The 23,300-nt window shown below is 39.8% G+C and overlaps 1 protein-coding gene and 1 pseudogene across 8 annotated transcripts in view; one reads left to right on the forward strand and one right to left on the reverse strand.

The window, feature by feature from the left end:
• APTX (aprataxin) overlaps positions 1 to 7,180 on the forward strand; it is a 31,892-nt gene extending 24,712 nt beyond the window's left edge. For 7 of the 8 annotated variants that reach the window (XM_045580062.1, XM_045580063.1, XM_036433586.2 and 4 more), the window contains 4 exons: positions 46 to 105; positions 1,085 to 1,311; positions 6,101 to 6,204; positions 6,904 to 7,180. In XM_045580062.1, the coding sequence (XP_045436018.1) occupies positions 46 to 105; positions 1,085 to 1,311; positions 6,101 to 6,204; positions 6,904 to 7,058 (546 nt within the window). In that variant the 3' untranslated portion in view covers positions 7,059 to 7,180. The remainder of the gene's footprint in view (positions 1 to 45; positions 106 to 1,084; positions 1,312 to 6,100; positions 6,205 to 6,903) is intronic. The other variant, XM_045580065.1, reaches the window with a different exon arrangement.
• Positions 7,181 to 10,633: 3,453 nt separating this feature from the next.
• LOC118716702 lies at positions 10,634 to 22,537 on the reverse strand (annotated as a pseudogene).
• Positions 22,538 to 23,300: the final 763 nt, after the last annotated feature.

Consider the following 23,300-nt stretch of genomic DNA (forward strand, 5'->3'; position numbering starts at 1 on the left):
TTAACTATTGGCATTTGAGATTTTCATTGTTCTTTATTGTTTTAGGAATCATTGGGCCACTGGAGCCAAGGCTTGAAGATTTCTATGCAGGATCCTAAAATGCAGGTCAGAATAAAATTTTGGCATTGAAATAATCATCAGAGGTCATAACTACAAATGAAATCAAAGGCAATCAGTGTTTCTGAATGAAATTTGTTTTATTGGGCTATTTGTGAGACAAGTCGCTTTTCTCATTGCCAATAAGTGAGCACCTGAAATCCTTTGGAGAGAAACTAAGTTCTTCAAATGAATATTCTACTGGTCGACAAACTCATTAGTCAACAGAGCCAAATATCTACAGTACAACGATTGAAATTTCTTTTGAGAGCCAAATTTTTTAAACTTAAACTTCTTCTAACGCCACTTCTTCAAAATAGACTCGCCCAGGTCATAGTATTTTGTGGGAGAGCCACACTCACAGGGCCAAAGAGCCGCATGTGGCTTGCAAGCGCAGTTTGCCGACCACTGGACTATCCCCTCTGCCTTGTTCCTTTTAAATTTCTGCATACTATTAAGGGAGGTTGAGTTAACCTTACTGTGATCTCTTTCAAGGGAGCATCAGATAATATGACTGTGGTTACTGGCCTATCCTGGGATTAATAGTCCGGTATCTCCCTAGAAGGAGCCTTTGAGTTCTTAAATTGTGTCTTGGGATGACAAGGGGCCAGATCTGATAGAGAGTCTTGGAGTACACTGCAGATGTCATATGGTCTGCTGTGGTAGAGTGGAGAAGGGAACATTTAATTGATGCCTGGAGGGATTTCACATCGGATCCTGAGCAACTACTTTGTACTGTGCATCTTCTCTGTAGTTTGGTGATTAAAACACAGACTAAAGTGGGGTTGCAATCTTAGATTTCCTGCTTAGTAACTGTGACTTTGCATAAAACACTCAGTTTACCTGAGTCTCTGTGCTTTCATCTGTCAAAATTGGGATACTAAAAACTTTTACAGAAGATTGTGGTGGAATTAAGTGAGTTAATGGAGATGCATAGCACAGAAGATACATGGAAAATGTCTGTTTCCTTCTCCTTTGCCTCTGCTAGGTTTACAAAGATGAGCAGGTGGTGGTGATTAAGGATAAATACCCGAAGGCTCGTCATCACTGGCTGGTCTTACCATGGGCCTCAATTTCCAGTCTGAAGGCTGTGACCAGAGAACATCTTGAGCTCCTCAAACATATGCATACCGTGGGGGAAAAGGTGATTGCAGATGCTGCTGGGTCCAGCAAACTCCGCTTCCGATTGGGCTACCACGCCATTCCCAGCATGAGGTAAGCCCTGTGGGGAGTACTGGTGCATCCTGATTATGTGTATGTGCAGATGGATTCAGCCTGGGTCTGCTGAGTGTGCTGTTAGCCGCAAGGCCCAGGGGGGTTTCCAAGGCAGGTGAGCTGAAACTTCTGGTAGTCTGTCTGACTTACCTGTAAGCCTTGAGTTCCTATTTCTGCTTGTAATTCAATTACATACTTTTTGTTGTTGTTGTTCCTCTCAAAGTGTAAACCTCTGAGGACCTAGTTTATGAACTAGACGAAGTAGCTTTATTACACCGGTATGAAGAATTAAAGAATTGTAGTCAGTGACTGTTCAGAAACTCCTAAGTGATTAAGGACCATTGCTCTGAAGGACACAAACATCACTGATTTCTGTCCTAACAGCTTAGTAGATCTAAGATGTAAGATAAAATGAGAGAAAAGTTCAGAGCCTGGCTCATACCCAGAAAGGAATGATTAATTCTTTTCAAAGAATGCATCCAAGGCAGTTCTCCACAGGTCTTTACACCTAAACGAGATAAGCAGAGTAATGGATTTCAGAGTTTTTATTTTGGGGTTTTTTGAGGTTTGTTTCCCCCCCCAATAAAATATAACATAAAATTTACCACTTCAACCATTTTCAAGGTCTAGTTTAATGTCATTAGTACATTTACATTGTGCAACCATCAACACTATTTCTAGAACTTTCTTCCCACACTACTATCTTCCTTCCTCCCCCAACCGCTCAAAACCACCATTCTGCTTTCTGACTCTTTGACTTGAACTACTTTAGGTACTTCATATAAGTGAAATTACTATATAGGATCTGTCTTTTTGTGACTGGCTTATTTCACTTAAAATAATTCTTCAAAGTTCATCCATGGAACAACATCTTAGGGTTCTTTATTTTATTTTATTTTAATTTTATTTTTAAATATATATTTTATTGATTTTGTACAGAGAGGAAGGGAGAGAGATAGAGAGCCAGAAACATCGATGAGAGAGAGTCATCGATCAGCTGCCTCTTGCACATCCCCTACTGGGGATATGCCCGCAACCAAAGTATATGCCCTTGACCAGAATCGAACCCGGGTCCTTTCAGTTCCCAAGCTGACGCTCTATCCATTGAGCCAAACCGGTTTCGGCTCTTAGGGTTCTTTTTAATAAGCATCCATTATTCTTCACTTTAAAAACTTTTTTTTATTTTTTAAAAATATATTTTATTGATTTTTTACAGAGAGGAAGAGAGAGGGATAGAGAGCTAGAAACATCGATGAGAGAGAATCATTGATCTGCTGCCTCTTGCACACCCTCTACTGGGGATGTGCCCGCAACCAAGGTACATGCTCTTGACTAGAATTGAACCTGGGATCTTTCAGTCCACAGGCCGACGCTCTATCCACAGCCAAACTGGTTTCAGCTTCACTTTTTTATTTTTAGATGGGTAATTATGACTTAGATTACTGGCTACTTTAACGTAATGAAATCTTTGTGCCACATATTTCCCCCCATCAAAACTCTTTCTTTTAAAAGGACATATAATGTATATAGAATAAAATGCATAATAAGATTTATAGTTTGATCAGTTTTGACAAATGTACATGCCATGCAACTATCACTTTGATTAAGATACAGAACATTTCTATCATCTCATCCCAGGAAGCACCTTTGTGCTCTTTCCAGTTAATCCTCTGCAAGCATTCTTTCAGCATAATTGGTTTAGTCTGTTCTCATGTAAATGGAACCATGTAATGTATACTCTTTTTCATTCTGGCTTTCTTTGGTCTGCGAAATGATTTTGAGATTCTTGCATGTCACCCATAGTCCTATTTCCCTAATGCTTCAGAGCCTGTGACTAACAGCTAATGATTACACAGTCCTTTTCACATAGTAACCATGGTGTCGGTGCCTTTTTCATATAATGAATACTGTTGTGCTAAGGAGAATGCTAAAAGCAAGAGCTATGGCAGGTGTGGGTGGGAAACAAAATGAGCAGTAAATAAAGTTGCCACTTACATATTCTTTTATGACCACTTTTTATGATGTAATTTTTAATGAAGTTTATAGAAAGGAAAAGGTAACAGATCATTTTGTCTATTGTAAAAGTAATATATTTTAAATTTAGAAAATATTAAAAAAGAAAGTGTGAAGCAGGACAAAAATCACCATTAATTAAACTGTAAACCTTATTGGAAATTCACCCATTTTCCTTAAATCCTTTTCTGCTCCAGGATTCGATCTAAGGTCCTGCAATTGAATTTATTGTCTCTCCTTAGTCTCCCCTAATCTGTGACACTTCCTCTTCCTTTTCTGGTTTTCATGACTTTGACACTTTTAAAAAATACTTATATTTTATTGATTTTTCACAGAGAGGAAGGGAGAGGGATAGTTAGAAACATCAATCAACTGCCTCCTGCACACCCCCTACTGAGGATGTGTCTATAACCAAGGTACATGCCCTTGACCGGAATCGAATCTGGGACTGACTGTTCAGTCTGCAGGCCGATGCTCTATCCACTGAGCCAAACCAGTTAGGGTGACCTTGACACTTTTGATGAATAATAGCTAGTTATTATAGGATATCTCTCAGTTTGGATTTGTCTGATGATTTTTCATGATTAGATTGAGATTATGCTTTTTTCTTTTTTTGCCAACATGCCACAGAAGTGATGTGTTCATTTCAGTGCCTCATATCAAGGAGTGCATGATGTCAAGATGGTTTATTATTCATGATGTTAACCTTGATCACTTTGTAAGGTGGTATCTGCCAGGTTTCTCTACTGAAAGTTACTATTGAATATTTTGAGACTATGCTACTATCGTATTTCTGTTCAAACTTTTGCCCAGTACTTTTAGCGTCTTTATTGTATCTGGCCTGCAGTGGTTATTACTATGGTGTTTACCTAATGGTGACTTTATGTTTCCCTCATTCCTTCTAATTTATGTATATTTTGTTTTTTATTAATAATCACCCATTGATTTTTAGAAAGAGTGGAAGGGAGGGGGGGAGAGACAGAGAAAGAGAGAACCATCTATGTGAGAGAAACACATTGATTGGTCTGCCTTCTGCATGTGCCCTGTCCAGGGCTGGGGATGAAGCCTGCAACCGAGGTACTGCCTTGAATGGAATCGAACATGAGACCCTTCAGTCCAAGGTTTAACAACTGAGCAACTGGCTAGGGCCCTTTTAACTTATTAATTAGATTTCTTCCTGGTTGAAGAGCACCCCTCCTCCCCAATCCCTGCCCCAATTACATATTTATTCAATTATTAGTGCAGATTCATGGATATTTATTTTATTCTGTAAGTTTTATCTCAATCTGTCATTATTTTGTTGCTCAAGTCATTCCAGCTTTGATCATTGGATGCTCCTTTTGGCTGGCCCCTGTAGCACTTTGACATACCTCCAACATGTTTTGACCACTTATTTTCTGGAATAAGATGTTCCAGGCTCATTATAGCTCTGGAATGAACCACTTCTGCCAAGAGCCCTTGTTCCTTTTATTGGGTATTTATAAACCAAGACTTGGGTACTAGGTTTCTTAATATTGATTCTTCTATATTTTTTTTCCTAGTAGATAGAGCTAGGAAATAAATGCATAAATCCTAACCTGCACTGGTAACACATATCTCTCTCTTTATTTACATGTATGTGTATATGAAAACTATGAATTCATAGTGATACCTCTCATTCCAGTCCAACTCCACAAGGTTCATTCTTGTCTTCTGATTTCCGTTATTGTAACTTTTTTCTCCAACGGTGAGAAATTTGGCTCTCATTAGCTTCATTAAATTTACTTATTTGTTCAATTCTAGTACAGTTGACCCTTGAACAACAATAGCTATTACTCAGTTAAAGCTATACAAAAAGGCTTCCTACCTGGTTTAACAAGTTGAACAGCAAATTCTTGATTTTGTTCTCAAATCTGCTTTTCCCATAAGCTTCTCCAAACCCACATCCAATCCATTGTAAGTCCTATTCCAAAATATATTAAAAATTGGATTGCTTCTTGTCATCTCAAATATTACAGCTCTAGTGTAAGACATGATTATTTCTGACTTGGTCTGCTAGGTTTCTGTATCCATCCTTACCCATTCATAGTCCTTTCTCCCAGTAGCAAGAATCATCTTTAAAAAGTATAACTCAGATAATAGCACTCCTCTACTTAAAATCCGTAATGGCTCCTCCATATAATCAGAATGTAGTGCAAACCTCTGGGCTCCTACCTAATCTTTGCACCAAGGCTCTAGTCATTCTGGCCATATTACCTTTCTGTTCCTTGGTTGTATCAAGCTCTTTCTCATCGCAGGGCCTTTTGCGCTTAGCCTCCCTGCTCTCTGAAATACTCTTTCCCCAAAGATTCTTTGCTTGCCTGACTGCTTTCTCACTCAAATCACTGCCTGGAAGAATCCTTCCCTGAGCACTCTAAGCTAGTTAAAAAGGCAACCTTTATCCCCTCAGCACTCTCTATCACATTTCTCTGTTTTATTATTTTTTAAGCAATGTTAATTATTTGAATTCTCCTTGTTGATTGGTTTACTTATACTTTATTTGTCTCCCCTCATGATAATATAATTTCTATAAGGACAGAGGTCTTTCCCATTTTGCTCACTGCTAAATTCCCAGTGCTAGAACAGTGTGTGGCCCTAGTAGGTAGATAATGAGCATTAAATATTCTTAAATGAATGAATGAATTGAATTAAATGGAAACAGTCAATATTTTACACACCCATACTTTTACTGTTTGTCCTTTTAATTTAAGTTAGTCTTTCATGGATTTAATCATCTATTTCTCTCCTTCTCAACTAGCCATGTACACCTTCATGTGATCAGCCAGGATTTTGATTCTCCGTGCCTTAAAAACAAAAAACATTGGAATTCTTTTAATACAGAATACTTCCTAGAATCTCAAGGTAAACAGTATTCTTTGGTTTTCACATTTGTTTCATTTTCTCAGCTATTCTTATATTTGACTTGGTTATTTCCCTAAATAATAATCTGGTCTCAAAAACCCATATTTAACTTTATGTTCCCTATAAAGAGGGTCCCACTAAAAGAAACTGGATCATTTGAATTATAGTGGGATTGTCACTTTGCTGTGAGCAGCCATCTTTGGGGACCTAGAAAGCTGTTATATCAGGGTGAGAAAGATGTTTTATTATAATAAAGATGTTTTATTATATTAACTAAATATACTTAAAAATTGTTCTGATAATTATTGGAGTTCATAGATATGAAAGCTCTGTACAGTTCTATGTCTCTTCTGCCATCAGCTGAGCAGGAGCATAGGAGTGGTTAATTAATAGTGGAAGGGCATGTGTGCAGAGTAACAATTCCCAGTGAATATTCTGTGGAAGTTCAGTAAACTGGGGGATTAACAGTGACAGCTGCCATCAACCCAATGTCAGTCAGTGGTAAAGCACTGTGATAAGGCTCTGACATAGTAACAGGGGTTGCTTAGAATGTATCTCAACGGAATGTAATACCAAAATAGTTTGCTCATATTGAGATTTTGACCTGGCATATATTTATTTGGGGTCAGATTTTTTTTTTCCCCTTTGTATTGGCTTTCCAGAGCAGCTAGGCTCTGAACTGTTTTTCCTTGCTTGCAGCTGTGATCAAGATGATACAAGAGGCGGGCAGAGTGACTGTCCGAGATGGTATGCCTGAGCTCTTGAAGCTGCCCCTGCGCTGTCATGAGTGCCAGCAGCTGCTGCCTTCCATTCCTCAGCTGAAAGAGCATCTCAGGAAGCACTGGCCAGAGTGATTCTGTGGAACCTGAACTTCTGCAGCAAGTATGGTGATTGTTTCGAGCAAACTTCTGGCACCTGTTCTGGATTGCTTGTGAACCTTTATTTCTTAAATGAAAAATACAGGCTTTTTTTTTTTTTTTTTTTTTTTTTTTTTTTTTTTTTTAACAAAGTTTGTTCTATTCTTGAGTGGCAAAATGTGGGGTGACTCAAAATAGGTCAGGAATTAGGAGTTTGGATTTGTCATGGATGTGTTCTCTGGTTGGCGAGGGTGGCTGGGATAGGCCTGACCACCATCTCCAGGACCCACATCAGCTCTAACGGGAGCAAACTGATCTAATGCAGGATATGGAAGTAGAGGGAAGATAATATGTTTCTGTTCCTTATATTTATCCTCCCTCCGGGAGGCACGAGGTACCCTTTCTTCAGAGCAGCCAGAGGGGTTCTCTTGTTTATCCTGAAGGCATTAATTGGTCTAAATTCTCTGATCTTTTTTAATTAAAAAAAAATTTTTTTTTCAATAACAGTTTACTTTCAATATTATTTTATATTACTTTCAGGCGTACACCATAGTGGTTAGACAATCATATACTTTACACAGTGTTCCCTCTGATATTTCCAGTACTCAGCTGGCACCATCAGTTACTACAATGTTACTGATTATATTTCCTATGCTGTATTTGTTCTCTGATCTTAATCTGTTCTGTAATATTCTTTCTCTTTCCCTTCTTCATGGGGAGGCTTAGTTTCTTCTATACCTTTCCTATTTTTCTACCCCAAACCACCCAAATACTGTCTTCTCAGAAAGTCTATCTCGTAAGTTTTCCTTCACTGAGCAAACAGGCTAGGTGAGTAGATGGAGGGATGGGGCTTTCTTCTGTCGGGGGCTCCTGGATGGTGAGGAAATCCTCAGCCATTCGTTCATCACAGCTCAGTGAGCAAGCCTTGCTGGCCTGCTTGAATCTGTTTGAAAATAAAGTTTATTTGTTTGGGGCATCTCTCCTAGGTAGTTGAAACTAACAGTTTAGCCAACAGTCACAAAGTAATTTCTGATACATGAAAAGATAGTTGTTTAATGAAAAAGTTTCATTGAATCTCATAGCGTCATTTTCCCCTTAGAACGAATTTGGATAGAACAGTTGGATCAAATTTGGATTAATTAAAGGGAAGTCTAATGTTTCTTGATTAAATGTTGATCTGCTTGGGGATCTAATTATTTTGGTTCTTGAGTTTATTGGGACAAAACAACACACACACAAACAAAAAACCCACCCTAACAATAACTTCTCTCTGAAGAGAGAAAACTTCAATCCATAGAGACCACATTTGACCTTACTTTCTTTCACAAATAAACAAGATTCTACAGTGGTTTCTTAGTGAGCGTGGGTATAGTACCACAGATTGTGTAACAATATGTGAGATGTAATGAAGGAAAATTTGGAAGAGTGACCACACTTACATTCTTTGTTCAGCCAGGCTACTCAGTGACCTTGAATAATAGCTCTTTTAGAAGAACAAATGTAAATAATGACTTGGAGGGGCCAGAAAAGGATGTGAGGTATTGAGGTAGATAAGCCCCATGCCATGCCCTCTCCCAGGTGGACTATTGTTGACATTATTACCCGAAAAAATTATCTTTCTTTGCTTATGTGATTCAGATTTATCATTGACCAAAAACATGTAAATCACATTTGTGATGCCACATTGTAGTATTTCTTCCATTAGGGAGTATCCTCTTTTAATCTTGGCCTCATCTTAGGCAGGCAAGGCAACAGTTCTTTTAAAATAAAGCTGTTTAATATGGATGGCTACTTTAACTCTAGCTAAGAAGGCAAATTTATGGAGTTCTGTTGCTGTAAAGGTAAGTAGATACGATGTGACAGCCAGAGCTGAACTGGAACCTGAAACTGAGCAAGTGAATGCTTTCTATGAGAGCATGGCGAACAGATCTTGAACAGTTAATAACAGATCTTAAGTCAGAGCTCGAGAAAAGGGCTCTCGAAGTCCATTAGACTCTGAATTGGAGGTTTTTTTTTTTAAAGCAAACAGTCAAACTCTACTACCAGAGAATGGGCTTTGGGTTTTAGAGTCACCTAATGATGAGGGTTCTCATGCTTCTGACTCAGGGAGGGGCCAGTAGGTGAGCATTATACAGGCAGTTGTTAAATGACTCATAAAATCAGTGACACATTCAAATGCCCAAGAGTTCCCCTGTCGCAGCTGCTTTACCCAAACCTCAGGGAAGGGAATTGTCAGGGTAGGGAAGTGGGAAAGGAGTTTAGACCTCTAGGATTCTGGGCCACATACTACTCAACTCCTTTTGCCTATTCTATCTTGCAAATAAATATTTTGAGACCATCTATATCAACTTCCTAAATTTTTAGAAGGCAGCTGAGATATGAAGGTTCATTTAGTAATTTAAACTAGGTTTTGCCCTTTATTGAAGTCCTCTCCTTGACTTTTCCTAGATGCTCTCAAGCACTGACATCATATTTATGAAGGATTGACATCACTCCTAAGTCCCATTCCTATGTCCTGCCTCAATTATTTTTTTAATCTAAAAGTGAAATAGGAAATAAGGATTTAGGTGTGTATATGAAGTTCAGCTCTGTTCCATGTTAGCTGTGTGACATGGGTCATTTATCCTTTCTGGTCTCAATTTCATCAGCTATTAGGTAGAGCAAAAATATATACCTCCCAGATTGAGAATTAAATAAGCATGAACTTGATAGGGCCAGATACTTGTGTGATGCGCATTCATTAATCCTACTCTTTGCTGCCAAACTTGAACCCCAGCAAGAATTCTCTCTAGCAAGCCTCTTTTCCCTCCCAGCTTTGGTTTCCCCCATTTAAAACTAGGGCCTTACACTAGACTTACCGTAAAGTTCCTGTAAGATTTAAGTCTTCATGCTTTAAATGGTTAGCTCCTATTGCTCTCCTTTTTTTCCCCTTATTAAGGTCTCCTTCCCCCCCCCCCCTAAGACCAAAATTGGTAGATGTGTTCTCTAAAGCACAAGAAATTCTTCACATACATGCCTTAACCCAGTGGTCGGCAAACTGGCTTGCGAGCCACATACAGCTAGCAGTCCATAGTTTGCCGACCACTGCCTTAACCTATAAAGTTGCGTGTGTGTGTGTGTGTTTATAATAGTGTTTTATTGAAAAGTACAGAAAACCCACCTGTGTTATGTTCACTTGAACTAACAAGCAAGCCTCCTCCCACCTCCTATTGTCTTATAAAAACTTCATTTCTTTGGAGTATTACCTTGCCGGTTCCAGCAAGTATCTCAGTTAATTTGGTTCCTTTTCCTCCAGGCTCAAAATAAAAATTAAACTAACTCCTCTTGGGACAGGGGTGGAACTGAGAGAGTCAGAAGAGTGAAGAGCAATGTGTGTGTGTGTGTGTGTGTGTGTGTGTGTGTGTGTTTACATTTGATTTCAGACAGGGAGGGAGAGGGAAAAGGAGATAGAAACATCAGAAACATCAATGATGAGGTAGAATCATTGATTGGCTGCCTCCTGCATGCCCCACACTGGGGATCGAACCCATAACTTGGTGTGTTAATGGGGAATCGAATCATGACCTCCTGGTTCATAGGCTGACACTCAGCCATTGGTCCACACTGGCTGAGTAGAGCACCATATTTTCCAAAGGGCCCTCAGTGGCTTTGTGAGCTTGGTGACGGGTTTTGAACTCAGCCAGGGGAATGAAACACTTCATCACTGGAGCAAACTGTTCATCGACCATGGACCATTTGTGGTGGTGGTTTTTGCTGGAGGGATCATAATAGGGATTGCTTTTCTCAAACTGTGTGTGGTCTGGGTGAGCCTCCTTCACAATCTTCATAATTTCTGCAATGCCTGGCTCTTTGCAGTTGCTATGGTACAAGGTTTCCTCCTCCAACTTCCTGACTCTAGGGAGGTTCCAGGCCTGATAGTTGCGAACCCATCCCAGCATGCTGTCTGCTTGGGCTCTGCTTTGAAATCCTCAGTGTTGAACTTCACATTTACATCTTTCTCTAGTCAGCTCTCTGGCTCTCTGGCTCTGATTTCATCAACCAGTAGCTGCTTAGATTCTCCCACATTTTTTTGAGCCTAAAGTCTTCTAAGGGCTGGAGTTCTCCACTTTAGTCATGCCTAACCTGAGTTCTTAGTCTTGGTATGCGTTCCTGCTGGTCCCTTTTTGTCTGGCCCAGCAGCCCCAGCCAGCCTCCTACTGGGCTGAAGAGTGGAAGATTCTGGAATATACTGAGAGATACAGATGGCAACTCTTTTTCTGCCCTTAAAAACCACTAAGACACAATTCCAGCCCCTAAAGTAAAAAAATATTTTTTTCTTTTGAAGCTTGGGTCACATACTCATCGCTGGACTAATCACTGTGTCTCTTAGGGGGATGGCATACTCTGGCTGTCATGAGTAACAGGACCTTGTGGAGTGCCTTAGGGCTGATGGCCTCACTGGAATACCTGGAGCAGGGAATGCTAGTTTAAAAAGCAATTGATGTTATCATTCTGTGGACTGCCTACCTCATCCCAACAGGTGGGTAGCTCTTTTGGCCCCAGGCTGTTGTCCTGGAATCTAGGACTAAAAAGGAAAACAGCATTGGACTTCTGGCAGTTACCGTGTTTCCTCGAAAATAAGACATCCTCCGAAAATAGGATCTAGCGCATCTTTGGGGGAAAAAATTAATAAAAGACACTGTCTTATTTTCGGGGAAACAGGGTAGTAGTGAAAAGTCGGACCCCACCCCCAACTTGTACTGTTTCCCTTGGTTGGAGGAAAAAACAATATATTTAAATTGAATAATTGGTTACTGGCCAAGGGCCTTTTGGAAAACTCCAGAAACAATAGGATGTACTCTTACAACTCTGACTGGAGTCGCCAGGCAGAGGAAGGGGCATTGAGGGAGGCCTGAAAAGCCAACTGAAGGATGGATTCTTACCCACTACTATCAGCATTTCCACCGTCCTATGTATTCCTAGAGAATTGCCCAGTGACTAGGGATTGTTACTTTTGTTTTCAAGAACCTGTGAAGTGGGCAAGTATTTATAACAGAGCAAGGGGAAGAAATAGGTCAAATATTAAAATGTAATCCTTCCAGCTGGTCATACATTAGTGAAGGAGACCCATGTTATCTAAATATCCCACCTGAGAAGCTGGTAGCCCCATTTATCCCCTTAATGGAAATGAGAAAAGAGTGCCCCCTGCCTCACAGACAGAAGCTTTTAGACTGCTCTCATCCTGGAGGCTAAGCCCATGTAGGGCACAAATACACAACAGATTGGGGACTGTTTGTTACCAGACCATGAGGTTCTCCAGAATAGATGCTGTTTCTTTTGTTCTTCATCATGTAGCCAATGAAATTCAGTGTACCTGGGGCATAATAGGATCCAATAAAGTTTTGTTGAGTGAATGAAACCTTGTGTCATACTTGCAAAGCATAAAACAAAAAAAAACACAAAAAAACAAAAAACAACCCATAACTTTCTGGTGCAGCTGGATTTAACTCTCAAGTGTGTTGTCTGGTGGGGCTGTATCTGGGTTTTGGAAACATTTTGATAAACATCATGCTACCACTGTTTACAGGCAAAGTATCTTATAGATTAGAATTAGTGGGACATAAACATGTTCATATTTTCCCACATAATGATCCAGATAATATTTTTCCAGATTATCACTTTTACTAACGAGTTGATTAGGGGTATTGGTGTTTTCCATGATCTGTTTTTTTTGTTTACTATCTTTGGCCACCAGATGGCAGCCTTTGAACAATAAATTCTTAATCTTTTTTTATAATCCAAAAGTTTTTTGGAAATAAGTTTTATATAACCCTTTTATGTTTCAGAATCAGTGTTTCAAAATAAAATACACAAGTATGTTTTTTTTAAGAGACTGGTGAGAGTTTAACTGATCTCCAAATTAAGATAGAAGTTTGAGAGAAAACCAAGGTACAGGTTAAGAAAAGGATTGATAAGGGGAGGTTGTTTGGCCTGCAGATTAAGTAGACTAAAATTGGTAAGAGCCAAGGTTGAGGCCTGATACTGGCATTTATAAGATGAGAGTCTTAAGGCATGTCAAATGCATGTTGAAAATATGCTATTGTAGTTTATTTCCTCGTTTCTTAATTTGACCCCAAGGTTAGTGACTTTTGTTCCCATCACATGTATACCTGGGAGTAGCACTGGGAGCAGACACTTCTCCCGGCCATATCCTTGAAAAGTGGCATCATTTTTATGTTGACATATTTGTTGTTAAGTCTCTGATGTTTTGATATACACTGTCAAAGCAAAGCTAACGATACACAGAAAAAGTAAAGCGCTTGTGTTCATTTTCTTGGGCCAACTCCCCTCAAAACCTCTGTCTGATGTAAGAACCTAGCCTCACTTCTGATGTCTAGCTTGTCTAAGAGTTCTGTCTTCTGAGCAGCCTGAAACAGTACCAGAATATTAGAGCTAGAAAAACTTTATAAACCAGAGCTTCTGAGAAATTGGTGAAAGCTATGGTCCCTCTCCCCATACATTTTCATAAAAATCAGTGGCCTATGGATTTCCTAAGACAGAGGTTCTCAAATGGAGTGTGTATTTGTGTGTGTATATTCTTCAGGCCTCGGTTATTTATTTATTTTTTAAATATATTTTTATTGATTTTTTTACAGAGAGGAAGAGAGAGGGATAGAGAGCTAGAAACATCAGTGAGAGAGAAACATTGACCAGCTGCCTCCTGCATACCCCTACTGGGGATATGCCCACAACCAAGGTACATGCCCTTGACCAAAATCGAACCTGGGACCTTTCAGTCCGCAGACCAGCGCTCTATCCACTGAGCCAAACCGGTTTCGGCAGGCCTCAGTTATTTTGAACCATGTGGTAAGGCTTTTTTTCTAAACTACACCAGAAAGACACTCTACTACCAATGGAAGGACATCTAATGCCCCTGGTGCTTTGGGGGCAGACAAATGTTTAGTCTTGTGCTTCAAGAATCTGTTAAAGCTAATCTAGTAGCCTCTAATGTTCCATTGAGTGGTTTGAGACTGTTGTAACAATGGTGTTACGACACCAGTGACAAACTTATGTCCCACTTCCTGACGGTGACCATCTGCCAGTTCCCAAGCCCCACGGAATGGGGGCAGTGTTCAGAAAACTGCATTGGCTTCTGTATCAAATCCCAGGCTCGCTTTAAGATGAGGAGAAAATGAGCGAGGGCAGCTACCATCTAGGCTAAATGTGGAAAGTCAGTTGTTGGTAGAAGGCATGATTAAAATGTCACAGTTTGGAAAGAACTTGTCACAGTGTGTGATCTGCCCAGAGGCACTCTCCAAAATACCACAAAATCCTCCAGGAATCTTTTCATCTTTGAAAGACTCCAGTTTGCATTTGCAGAAGCCAGCTGACCTGCTGAGCACAGTGTTCTGTAAAGGCAGAGTTTATGTTTCAGTTCCTCGTGGTGGAAGGAATACCAGAGTGGTGTCTACTTTTTGAAAAAGAGATGGGAACTCATTTGTGGAAGGCAGATGGGCACAGGAACACTAGGCTGCCCACGTGTGTGAGCAGTGAGGCCGGGGAGGTCTTTGGAGACAAGTAGTTCCCATGCTAGGTTTAACCATGAGAAAAACTGGTCTCTTTAAGATGAGATCACCCCTCCCGCTTTCCCCCCATCCTCCCAGTGCTGGGGCCTAGGATATATTGTCTGCTGGGTATGCACCAACGTCAACAGTATCAAGGTTCCTTTTGTGCCAGGCATCAACCCTGGCAGCAATGCCACCAGGCAGGTGGCTTTAGTGTCACTTTGCCTGAGGAACTTACAGCTCAGAGTGGTTATGTCACAGACCAGGTTGGGGTTGGTGGTGGAGGACAGGGCAGTCAGGAGAGAGAACTCTTCCCTCACGCCCAGGTGTCTCCTTCTGTACCCACATATAACATCGCCCTTAAAGTAGACACTGGGCCTCGGATTTGAGTCAAAATATGTTAGGCAAGTTGAGAATGACCAAACCTGGCTGTGTTGGGATTAACTGGAAGGTTGGGGCATGTTATTTGGACCATCTGCTTCCACCCTTCAGGAAAGCACCAGTGCTTCCCCAATGCATTATCTTTTCACTGTGTTAACAGAGAAAGGGGAAATTATAGCTAAAAAAACAACTTCAGTAAAACCTCCGCTGCCACTGAGGATGGTGAGGTGGAAAGGGCAGAGAGCAGACGGGGCAGGTTTGGACTGTTTGGGCCCGCCCTGCTCTGGCGGATTTCTCAGCCTCAGTTTCCTTTGCTGTTAAGTCAGGGGTTAAAACTGTAAAAAGTAAATGAAATTAAGTATCTAAAGTGCCCAGGATTTTAATTCTCGTGGAGGTGGGATGGAGGGCCTGCCTGGGAGAAGGTACCAAGTAGGTGTGGCCCACAACCCTCAGGAAGGGGAGGAAGTTGGTAGGCTGGGGAGAGGGGACAAGGGGCTGCAGCTCTGAAGCTCTTACCTGCCTTCTTCCTCGCCCCTCTTCCTGGGGAAATGGGCTGAGGGCCCAGCAGGATCTCTGCATCGAGTTGCGGGGAGGGAGAAGCTTCAGGAGACACCATGGGAACCCACCTCGAGAGTGCCCTGGGCTCTGTGGGTCCCTTGGTTTTTTGGTGGCTATGGAGGCTGCCCACGTGGGCTTGAGCTAGAGGAGGTGGGGAATGGGGGAGATGTGACTGAGAAGGCTGAGCAAGAGGAGGGTAAGCCCCCACCCCTGCCCCATCCTCCCCCAGGTGCCTACAAGAAGCACCCTCCCCTCCACAGTAGCAGCTTGCTGGGGCATGTTTGGGAAGAGGGGAGAAACAAGCTTGCTGGGGGTGGGGTCTTGGTGTGGGGACCTTCCTGAGGTTTGGGGTTGTGGGAGGCTCAGGGAGGCTCTGGCCCCAACAGGTGCTGCTCATCGTGGACCGGCTCCTGGCATGATCTGGATAGCAGAGACCACAACTGCTGGCTGCTGCTCTACCCGGGCAAGGGCATCGTCCTGGATAGCGAGGTAAATGCAGCTCTCCTGGTGACTTGCTAGGCCAGTACTTGAATGCCCAGAGGCTGGGCTGTGAGCAAGGGGACCTAAATTTCCTCAGGGATCCAGGGCCCTTAGTCTAAAAGTGGTTTTCCAGTAACTTCCTTCCTGATGAAATACTTATACCTGATCAATGACCAATCTTGATTTTTCTTAGTCTCTCATGTTAACTAAAGTGACCCACTCCCTAGATGGCAGCCACACTTGAGCTTTGGAGCCACTGGTTCAATCCTAGATCACTCAGCAACTGTACGGCACTTGATAATTTGTTTTACTTTTCTGATCTTAGGATTTCTCACCAGTTAAACAAGGACACTATAATACATCACCATGTAGGATTACATTGAACATTAAATGAAATAATGAGGGTAAAGCACTTGGTAGATGGTCACTAAATGATGATTATGGAAAATAGTTGTTTTCAAAGGAAACTTTGTAGAATTGGTTTAATCTATTAATTGTAATCTTGGTTTTGTTTCTGATAAGGAAATACACAACAGTGAGCAGGCTTTAAAAAATAATATTGGTAGATTCCAAATATGGTTTAGGACCATATAAAACACCCTTGACAAAACAAATTGCTTTTAATTCAAAAGAATTTTGAGAAAGAAAATAATTTAGTCCCTTTTTCATAGGTAAGAGTTTGCAATGGTCGTTTCTATATGAAATAGTAAACTATTATGTTTCTAAAGTGGAAAATAATTGATAGGTGAAGATTTTAGGTGAATTTACTTCCCAGGTGTTTGGAGTAACAGCCAACTTCAAGATTAAACTCCCAGTCATTTTGCCAAGCACAGGTGAACTTTCCAACTCATTTGTTGTGCCTGTATGGAAGGTAAACTTTTTGTATAATTACAAACACCTCTCATTATCATAGTGTACACTCTCAGGATCCTATCTTCACAAAACCACCGAGGTTTTAAAGTAATGTAACTAATAGCAAGGATGATCAACAGACATCCATCCTCTCCTTTCCTGTGGTCCACTTTTTTCTGGATGGGGCTACTCTATACACATAACTGTGTTTTGCACATTATCTACTCCTTGATGTAAAACCCAAAGAGGAGTTATCAAAAAGAAAAGAAAGGGACCTTTCAAAGAGAAACAATGCAGACAGGTTCATTGCTTCCAACCACATTTGTAGCTAGCCTACCAGGTCTTTGTGTTGCTTTTTAATTTCTCATCACTATATTCATATGGCTTCTGTTTCTTGAGATAAAAAAACCCCCACATTTTCTCTTTTTAACAGAATTGCCTAATTGCACAGTTATTTTCAACTCTATAAAAGCCAACATTAAAAACCAGCCAAGGGAAATAATTACCACTTGCAGACAGGGAAGAGGTAAATAAGCTGATACATAGTTCTTGTGCTTGAGGTAATTTGAGATCAACAGACAAAAGATTTTTCTGAAGAAAAAAATTGCAATTTAATTTACCATAGATGTAGCTATAGACTTATATTGACAGAATCCATTTAATGTTTTTCTGATTTATTTAGTGCTTAGCAAAGGAATTACTTTAACTCTTGCATTTCAATTTTATTGTTGTATGAGTCTTTAGTATTAATTTTTATTGGCTGTGAGATAAGTAAAATAATTATGGTGAGAGATTTAGTACTATCAAAATTGGACATCTCCAGGAAGCAAAATACACATAAGGACATATAGGTATTTAACAACATGATAAGTAAAGTCATTTTCTAAAACATTTAAAATAGTTGGTTTCAGCCTGGCCAGTGTGGTGCAGTGGTTGAGTGTTGACCTATGAACCAGGAGTTCAGGGTTCAATTCCTAGTCAGGGCATATGCCTGATTTTCAGGCTTCATCTCCAGTGTGGGGCGTGCAGAAGGCAGCCGATCAATGATTCTCTGTCATCATTGATGTTTCTATCTCCCTCTCCCTTCCTCTCTGAAATCAATAAAATATATATTAAAAATAAAAATAAAATGGTTTCACATTTGACCACAAAGAAAATTGAATACATCTTTTTGTTTCACTTTTTGTAATAAACATATGTTACTTTTATAATGCAAAATAAATAAATTTAAAAAATTAAAAATGTGTTTTTTTCTGTTTCTAATGTCTAGAACAATGTTTGGCATATATTAGGCACTCAATAAATGTTGGCTGCATAAATAAATGGATTTTAACCTGCATTGAGTACCTTGTATGTGCTAGACAATGAATAGCAGGTATTGCCCCATAGCTGTGTGTTCTAAAGCCATTTGAGTTAAATGGAGTTTGGTATATTACAGAGCAAACATATGTTCTCAAACATAACCAACAGATAATAAGTCTGTAGTCACTTCTTCAGCCCATGACAGGGGCTATATCTGTTCTTCAACCACATTGTAAGAGATTCTGCTGAAGTGGGTTATTTCATACCTTTAATATCAGGTATCCAGTTCTCACACTTCAGGCAATAGTTTACAGAGTGAGGGAGGAGTGATAAGAGCATATGGAAAAGGGAAAGCTTTCTGTCATTGAACATGTTGATTTCCCAGGTAACTCTCATATCCTTTCTAGCTCTACCAACAACAATTCTTTCATCTCCAAGCACACTGGCTCTGTTGTCTATTTATTATTCATTTTTTACTTGTCATCTGGACTTTTTTTCATTTAAAAATGTTTCTTTGCTGCCGAAACTGGTTTGGCTCAGTGGATAGAGCGTTGGCCTGTGGACTGAAAGGTCTCAGGTTCGATTCCAGTCAAGGGCACAAAGAAAGGTAATTATAAGAACAGAAATGCAATTCCCCCCTTTAAGAACAGAAGTCAACTTATCAGTAAAGTGCTTGTTACCTAGATTTTGAAGTTTCAAGAAAAGTCTCCAAGACAAATGCATTTGCTTTGATTGAACTAACTGTTCTCCAGCTTCCAACATCCAGGGAGAAGATAAGAATTTTTCTTGTACTAAAAAAATCCTTTAGTTCCTTTCCTGTGCACATGATAAACCCTCTTAAAAATGTCCTGCCTCTGCCACTTATGAAATATTGTTTAGGTAAATTATAATATTGTATTTATTAAATATTTATTTTTTTATTATATTAGTAGTGGTCTTTATGAAGAAGCACAATGAATAGTTCAAACATTGTTCAGTATTGTAAATGATTCACAGTAAACTTCTAAGACCTTCCTTAAAGGTGAATTGTAATCAACACATATAAAAACATACACCTGATTTCTTCTATGATAGTAGATGAAGAAGAAAGAATTCTCAATTCTGCCTCCTGGAAATTAAACAAAAGCAAAATAGAGTGAGATAATTACATGGTCAAGGGTAACCCCAAATTGCAATGTAAACCAAACTCATTAAGGCATTGTATAAAGTGGATTTAATTAACTTATTTGGCACATATTTTATTGCGAATAGGGCACACACTTTTGAGTTATGTGCATGACCCACTTTCCTCAGTCCTATGCTCTTCCTGCCCTCTTCTCTACTGCCCCCCCCACTCTGAGAAACCCACTCAGCCTAATCTCCCATTAATTAACTTCTTTGACTTTTTTTCTTTTTCATTCGCCCGCCCCAGCTCTAAGCTTGAAGGCAGTTGAGGCCACTCACATTTAGCCATAAGGTTCTAAGTTGGGAGAATAAAAGAGCTAGATAACAGGCTGTTATGCTTAAGAGAGTGTTTCTCAGTGGACACAGGAAGTGTTAGTAAGGGCTGAATTAAAAATTGTCTCATTTTCCATCAGTGTCTAATGAAGCCTTTCCAACTATGAGAATTTTTTTTTTTTTTTTTTAAACATGACCTGGGCAGTCTGAAGAGCCCCACCGAGTCAGTAAAAGCTGGCAAGTGCTCTTATTTACCTCCCCAAACAGCTTCTCTCCCATCATGGAAATTCTTTTCACATATAAGTTCGTTTATTTTCTTTTACATTTGGACAAGGCATGAGTCACAGTAAAAAAGTCACTGTGAGACTATGCCAGATTACAAAATAGATTTCCTTTCCCCCTAATGACAGATTCAAGATTTTAAAATTGCAGTGATTTTGTAAGCTTAACAGCATGATTTTTGAAGCCCCATTCTTTTTTTTTTGTTAATGTAAACTGCATTTTTTACTATAAAAATTTAACTAAAATTGTCATTTAATTCAGGCATTCTCGTTTAAAACAATTGCCCCCACAAAGCTGTACTATTCACACTGAAAATGAAAGGTGCAATTATACCATAAGTGGAGGCAGCACATGTTACTGCTAGTGTGTGTGTGTGTGTGTGTGTGTGTGTGTGTGTGTGTTCTGTGTACATGTATTGAGTATGTGCTGGGTTCAAATTTCACAGCAGAATTCCATTTGTGCTAGTTATTTCATCAGATTAATTTAGCATTAATCAATTCATGCCGACATCTGAAACAATGAAAACTGTAATTACTGTTTTAGTTTCCCTGTAATTATTGTTTTGTTTTTAATAGTTTTTAAAAATTATTTGTATAGGTTTCAGAGAGGAAGGGAGAGAGAGATAGAAACATCAATAATAAGAGAGAATCAGCTGAAACCGGTTTGGCTCAGTGGTAGAACATCGGTCTGCGGACTGAAAGGTCCCAGGTTTGATTCCGGTCAAGGGCATGTACATTGGTTGCGGGCACATCCCCGGTAGGGGGTGTGCAAGAGGCAGCTGGTCAATGTTTCTATCTGATCGACATTTCTAGCTCTCTATCTCTCTCTCCCTTCCTCTCTGTAAAAAAAATCAATAAAATATATTAAAAAAAATAAAGAGAATCATTAATTGGCTGCCTCCTATGCAGCCCTCTACCCCGGCAGGAATTGAATCCAGGACCCTTCAGTCCACAGGCCAATTCTCTATCCACTGAGCCAAACCGGCTAGGGCACAATTACTGTTTTCTTTCAATATGGCAGCTAATTCTAAGACTTTTGCCTGAAGGCTGGTGGAAGGGATTGGTATTATTTTGTATTGCAGCCTTCAGTCCAAAATAGACAAGTGCCACATTTCTATCACAATTGGCTTTCTGTTCCTACTACAATTTAAACTAAAATATATTGCAGCAACTTTACCTTGTTTTCATATTCATTGAATTTTGTCAATATAGCTTATACCCTCGCTTCTTGAAAGTCTAGATCTCATTCTATCTTTGTTTTCCTGTTGCCATTTAAAAAAATATATTTTATTGATTTTTTTACAAAAAGGAAGGGAGAGAGATAGAGAGCTAGAAACATCTATGAGAGAGAAAAATCTATCAGCTGCCTCCTGCACACCCCCCACTGGGGATGTGCCTGCAACCAAGGTACATGCCCTTGACTGGAATCAAACCCAGGACCCTTCAGTCTACTGAGCCAAACCAGTTTCGGCCCTATTGCCATTTTTTAAGTCTTCTAATTGCATCCTAATTTACTTTCAACATTATCACTTTTTGTTTCTTTGCTGTACTTTAATCTTTGTTGTAAAATGTTTTGTGAGTTTATCACTGGGAGACAAGGCGGCAACACAACTGTACCAATGTCTGTGCAAGAGCTGAATAAAGAGTGCTCAATTGTTTACAATTAACATATAATTCATATACAACTGTAATTGAAATTTGCATTGTTTTGTTAAGTGGTATTACTTAACTAAAACATGGTAACTGAAATTTGTACCTCTTGGAACCATGTGAAGGGAAGGACATGTGTAATCTATTTCAATGAATCACTTATCTTTAAGTCTTATCTATTTAATAATCTTGGGTCTCAAACTAACTGAATCTTTTAGCTGAGTAGGAGTCCTGAGGCTGTACCTCTTTAGCGTTTGAACTTAAAAGTTACGGTAGCTCCTCTGATCCCTGTGATTCTCTCCTCAAAATGAGGTCTCCTCCTTGCCCTCCTACCCTCACTAATGATGTTCCGCAGGTCTGCCTCTGACATGTCATTTCCTTTCATGGACAAAACAACAAAGCCTTCTCTCTCTCATGTCTCCTGTCCTCTCTCTGTTTCTCTATGTTCTTAGGATTTAGAACGGCCCTCCAGAAATACACGGCAGCCCTTACCTGGCTTTTCAGCTCTTACCCTCCAGCCAGGATGAAAAATGTGCCTTAATACTACCCACAGAGCAGCCAGCGAGACTCTGCCTGTATAATGAATAACTCATAAACACCGAAAGCACTGTTCTCCCTGCAGAATGCCTCACAGTGGCTGCGGCAACCTCTTTCAAACCTGAGGCCGATCTTTTTCTTTTCTTTTTTCCCCATTTAAGAATCTAAATTTCAAAAACTTTTCTGTAGTATTTAATACCAGCTTCAAAGGCTCACAAAGGAAAAAAGTTTGCTTTTTAATCTTTAGAACCTTTGAGGCATCTTCAATGTGACAAAATGGGTTTTCAATAGGTTTTAACTCTTATATCTTGGAGTTCCCAGCATTTTTTTTTTTTTTTTTTTTTTTTAATGAACTTACCTTTTCTTCTATGAAGCTCTTGAAGGCAGCAACCTCTTCAGCTTTGAAGCCCTCACAAAATTGAAGGTATCTTTGCACAAAGCTGGAGCTCAGCATATTATATGTCTGTTGAATGGAATTCTCTCACCTCCAAACAGACTTAAAAAATAAAGATGTCTAAGTACCTTATCCTAAGAAACAGAGCAGTCCTGTTAATAAATATATAGAACCCTTCCCAAAGACTCCTCTCAGTGATGGCAAGGAAAGGCCCACCCACCAGGGGGTTCACAGGAGGTTCAGGTTTAAATTCCATTATCAATCATAGGAGGTTTGCTAATTTTAAGATTGCAAGGTATTTGTATAAAGAGTGCCATAATGATTGTGGTTACTTTTAATTTAGAGAATGTCATTCTACGAGACTTTAAAAAATATATTAATTTTAAAAATATATATTTTTTTTATTGATTTCAGAGAGGAAGGGAGAGGGAGAGAGAGAGAAAGAAATATCATTGATGAAGGAGAATCATTGATCGTCTGCCTCCTACACGGCCCCTACTGGGGATTGAGCCTGCAACCCAGGCATGTGCCCTTGACTGGAATCAAACCTGGGATCTTCCAGTCCATAGTCCAATGCTCTATTCACGGAGTCAAACCAGCTAGGGCTCTATGAGACTTTTTAAAATTAAATTTCAAATCTTTATAACAGTAAGAAACATTCAAAATATTTCACATAGAGTGAAAAGAGGAGCCAAAGCTTATGGGTATGGCAGGCCCACAGCCTCTGATTTGAGGTGAAAATATGATTCCTTTGGAAATCTCTAACCCTCCAATACATTTTCTACATATCCTTTGGTGACTCAAATATTTGGAGTGTACTTAG

This window comes from Pipistrellus kuhlii, unplaced genomic scaffold, assembly GCF_014108245.1.
Source record: "Pipistrellus kuhlii isolate mPipKuh1 unplaced genomic scaffold, mPipKuh1.p scaffold_m20_p_12, whole genome shotgun sequence".
In the NCBI taxonomy this organism is placed as follows: Eukaryota; Metazoa; Chordata; class Mammalia; order Chiroptera; family Vespertilionidae; genus Pipistrellus; species Pipistrellus kuhlii.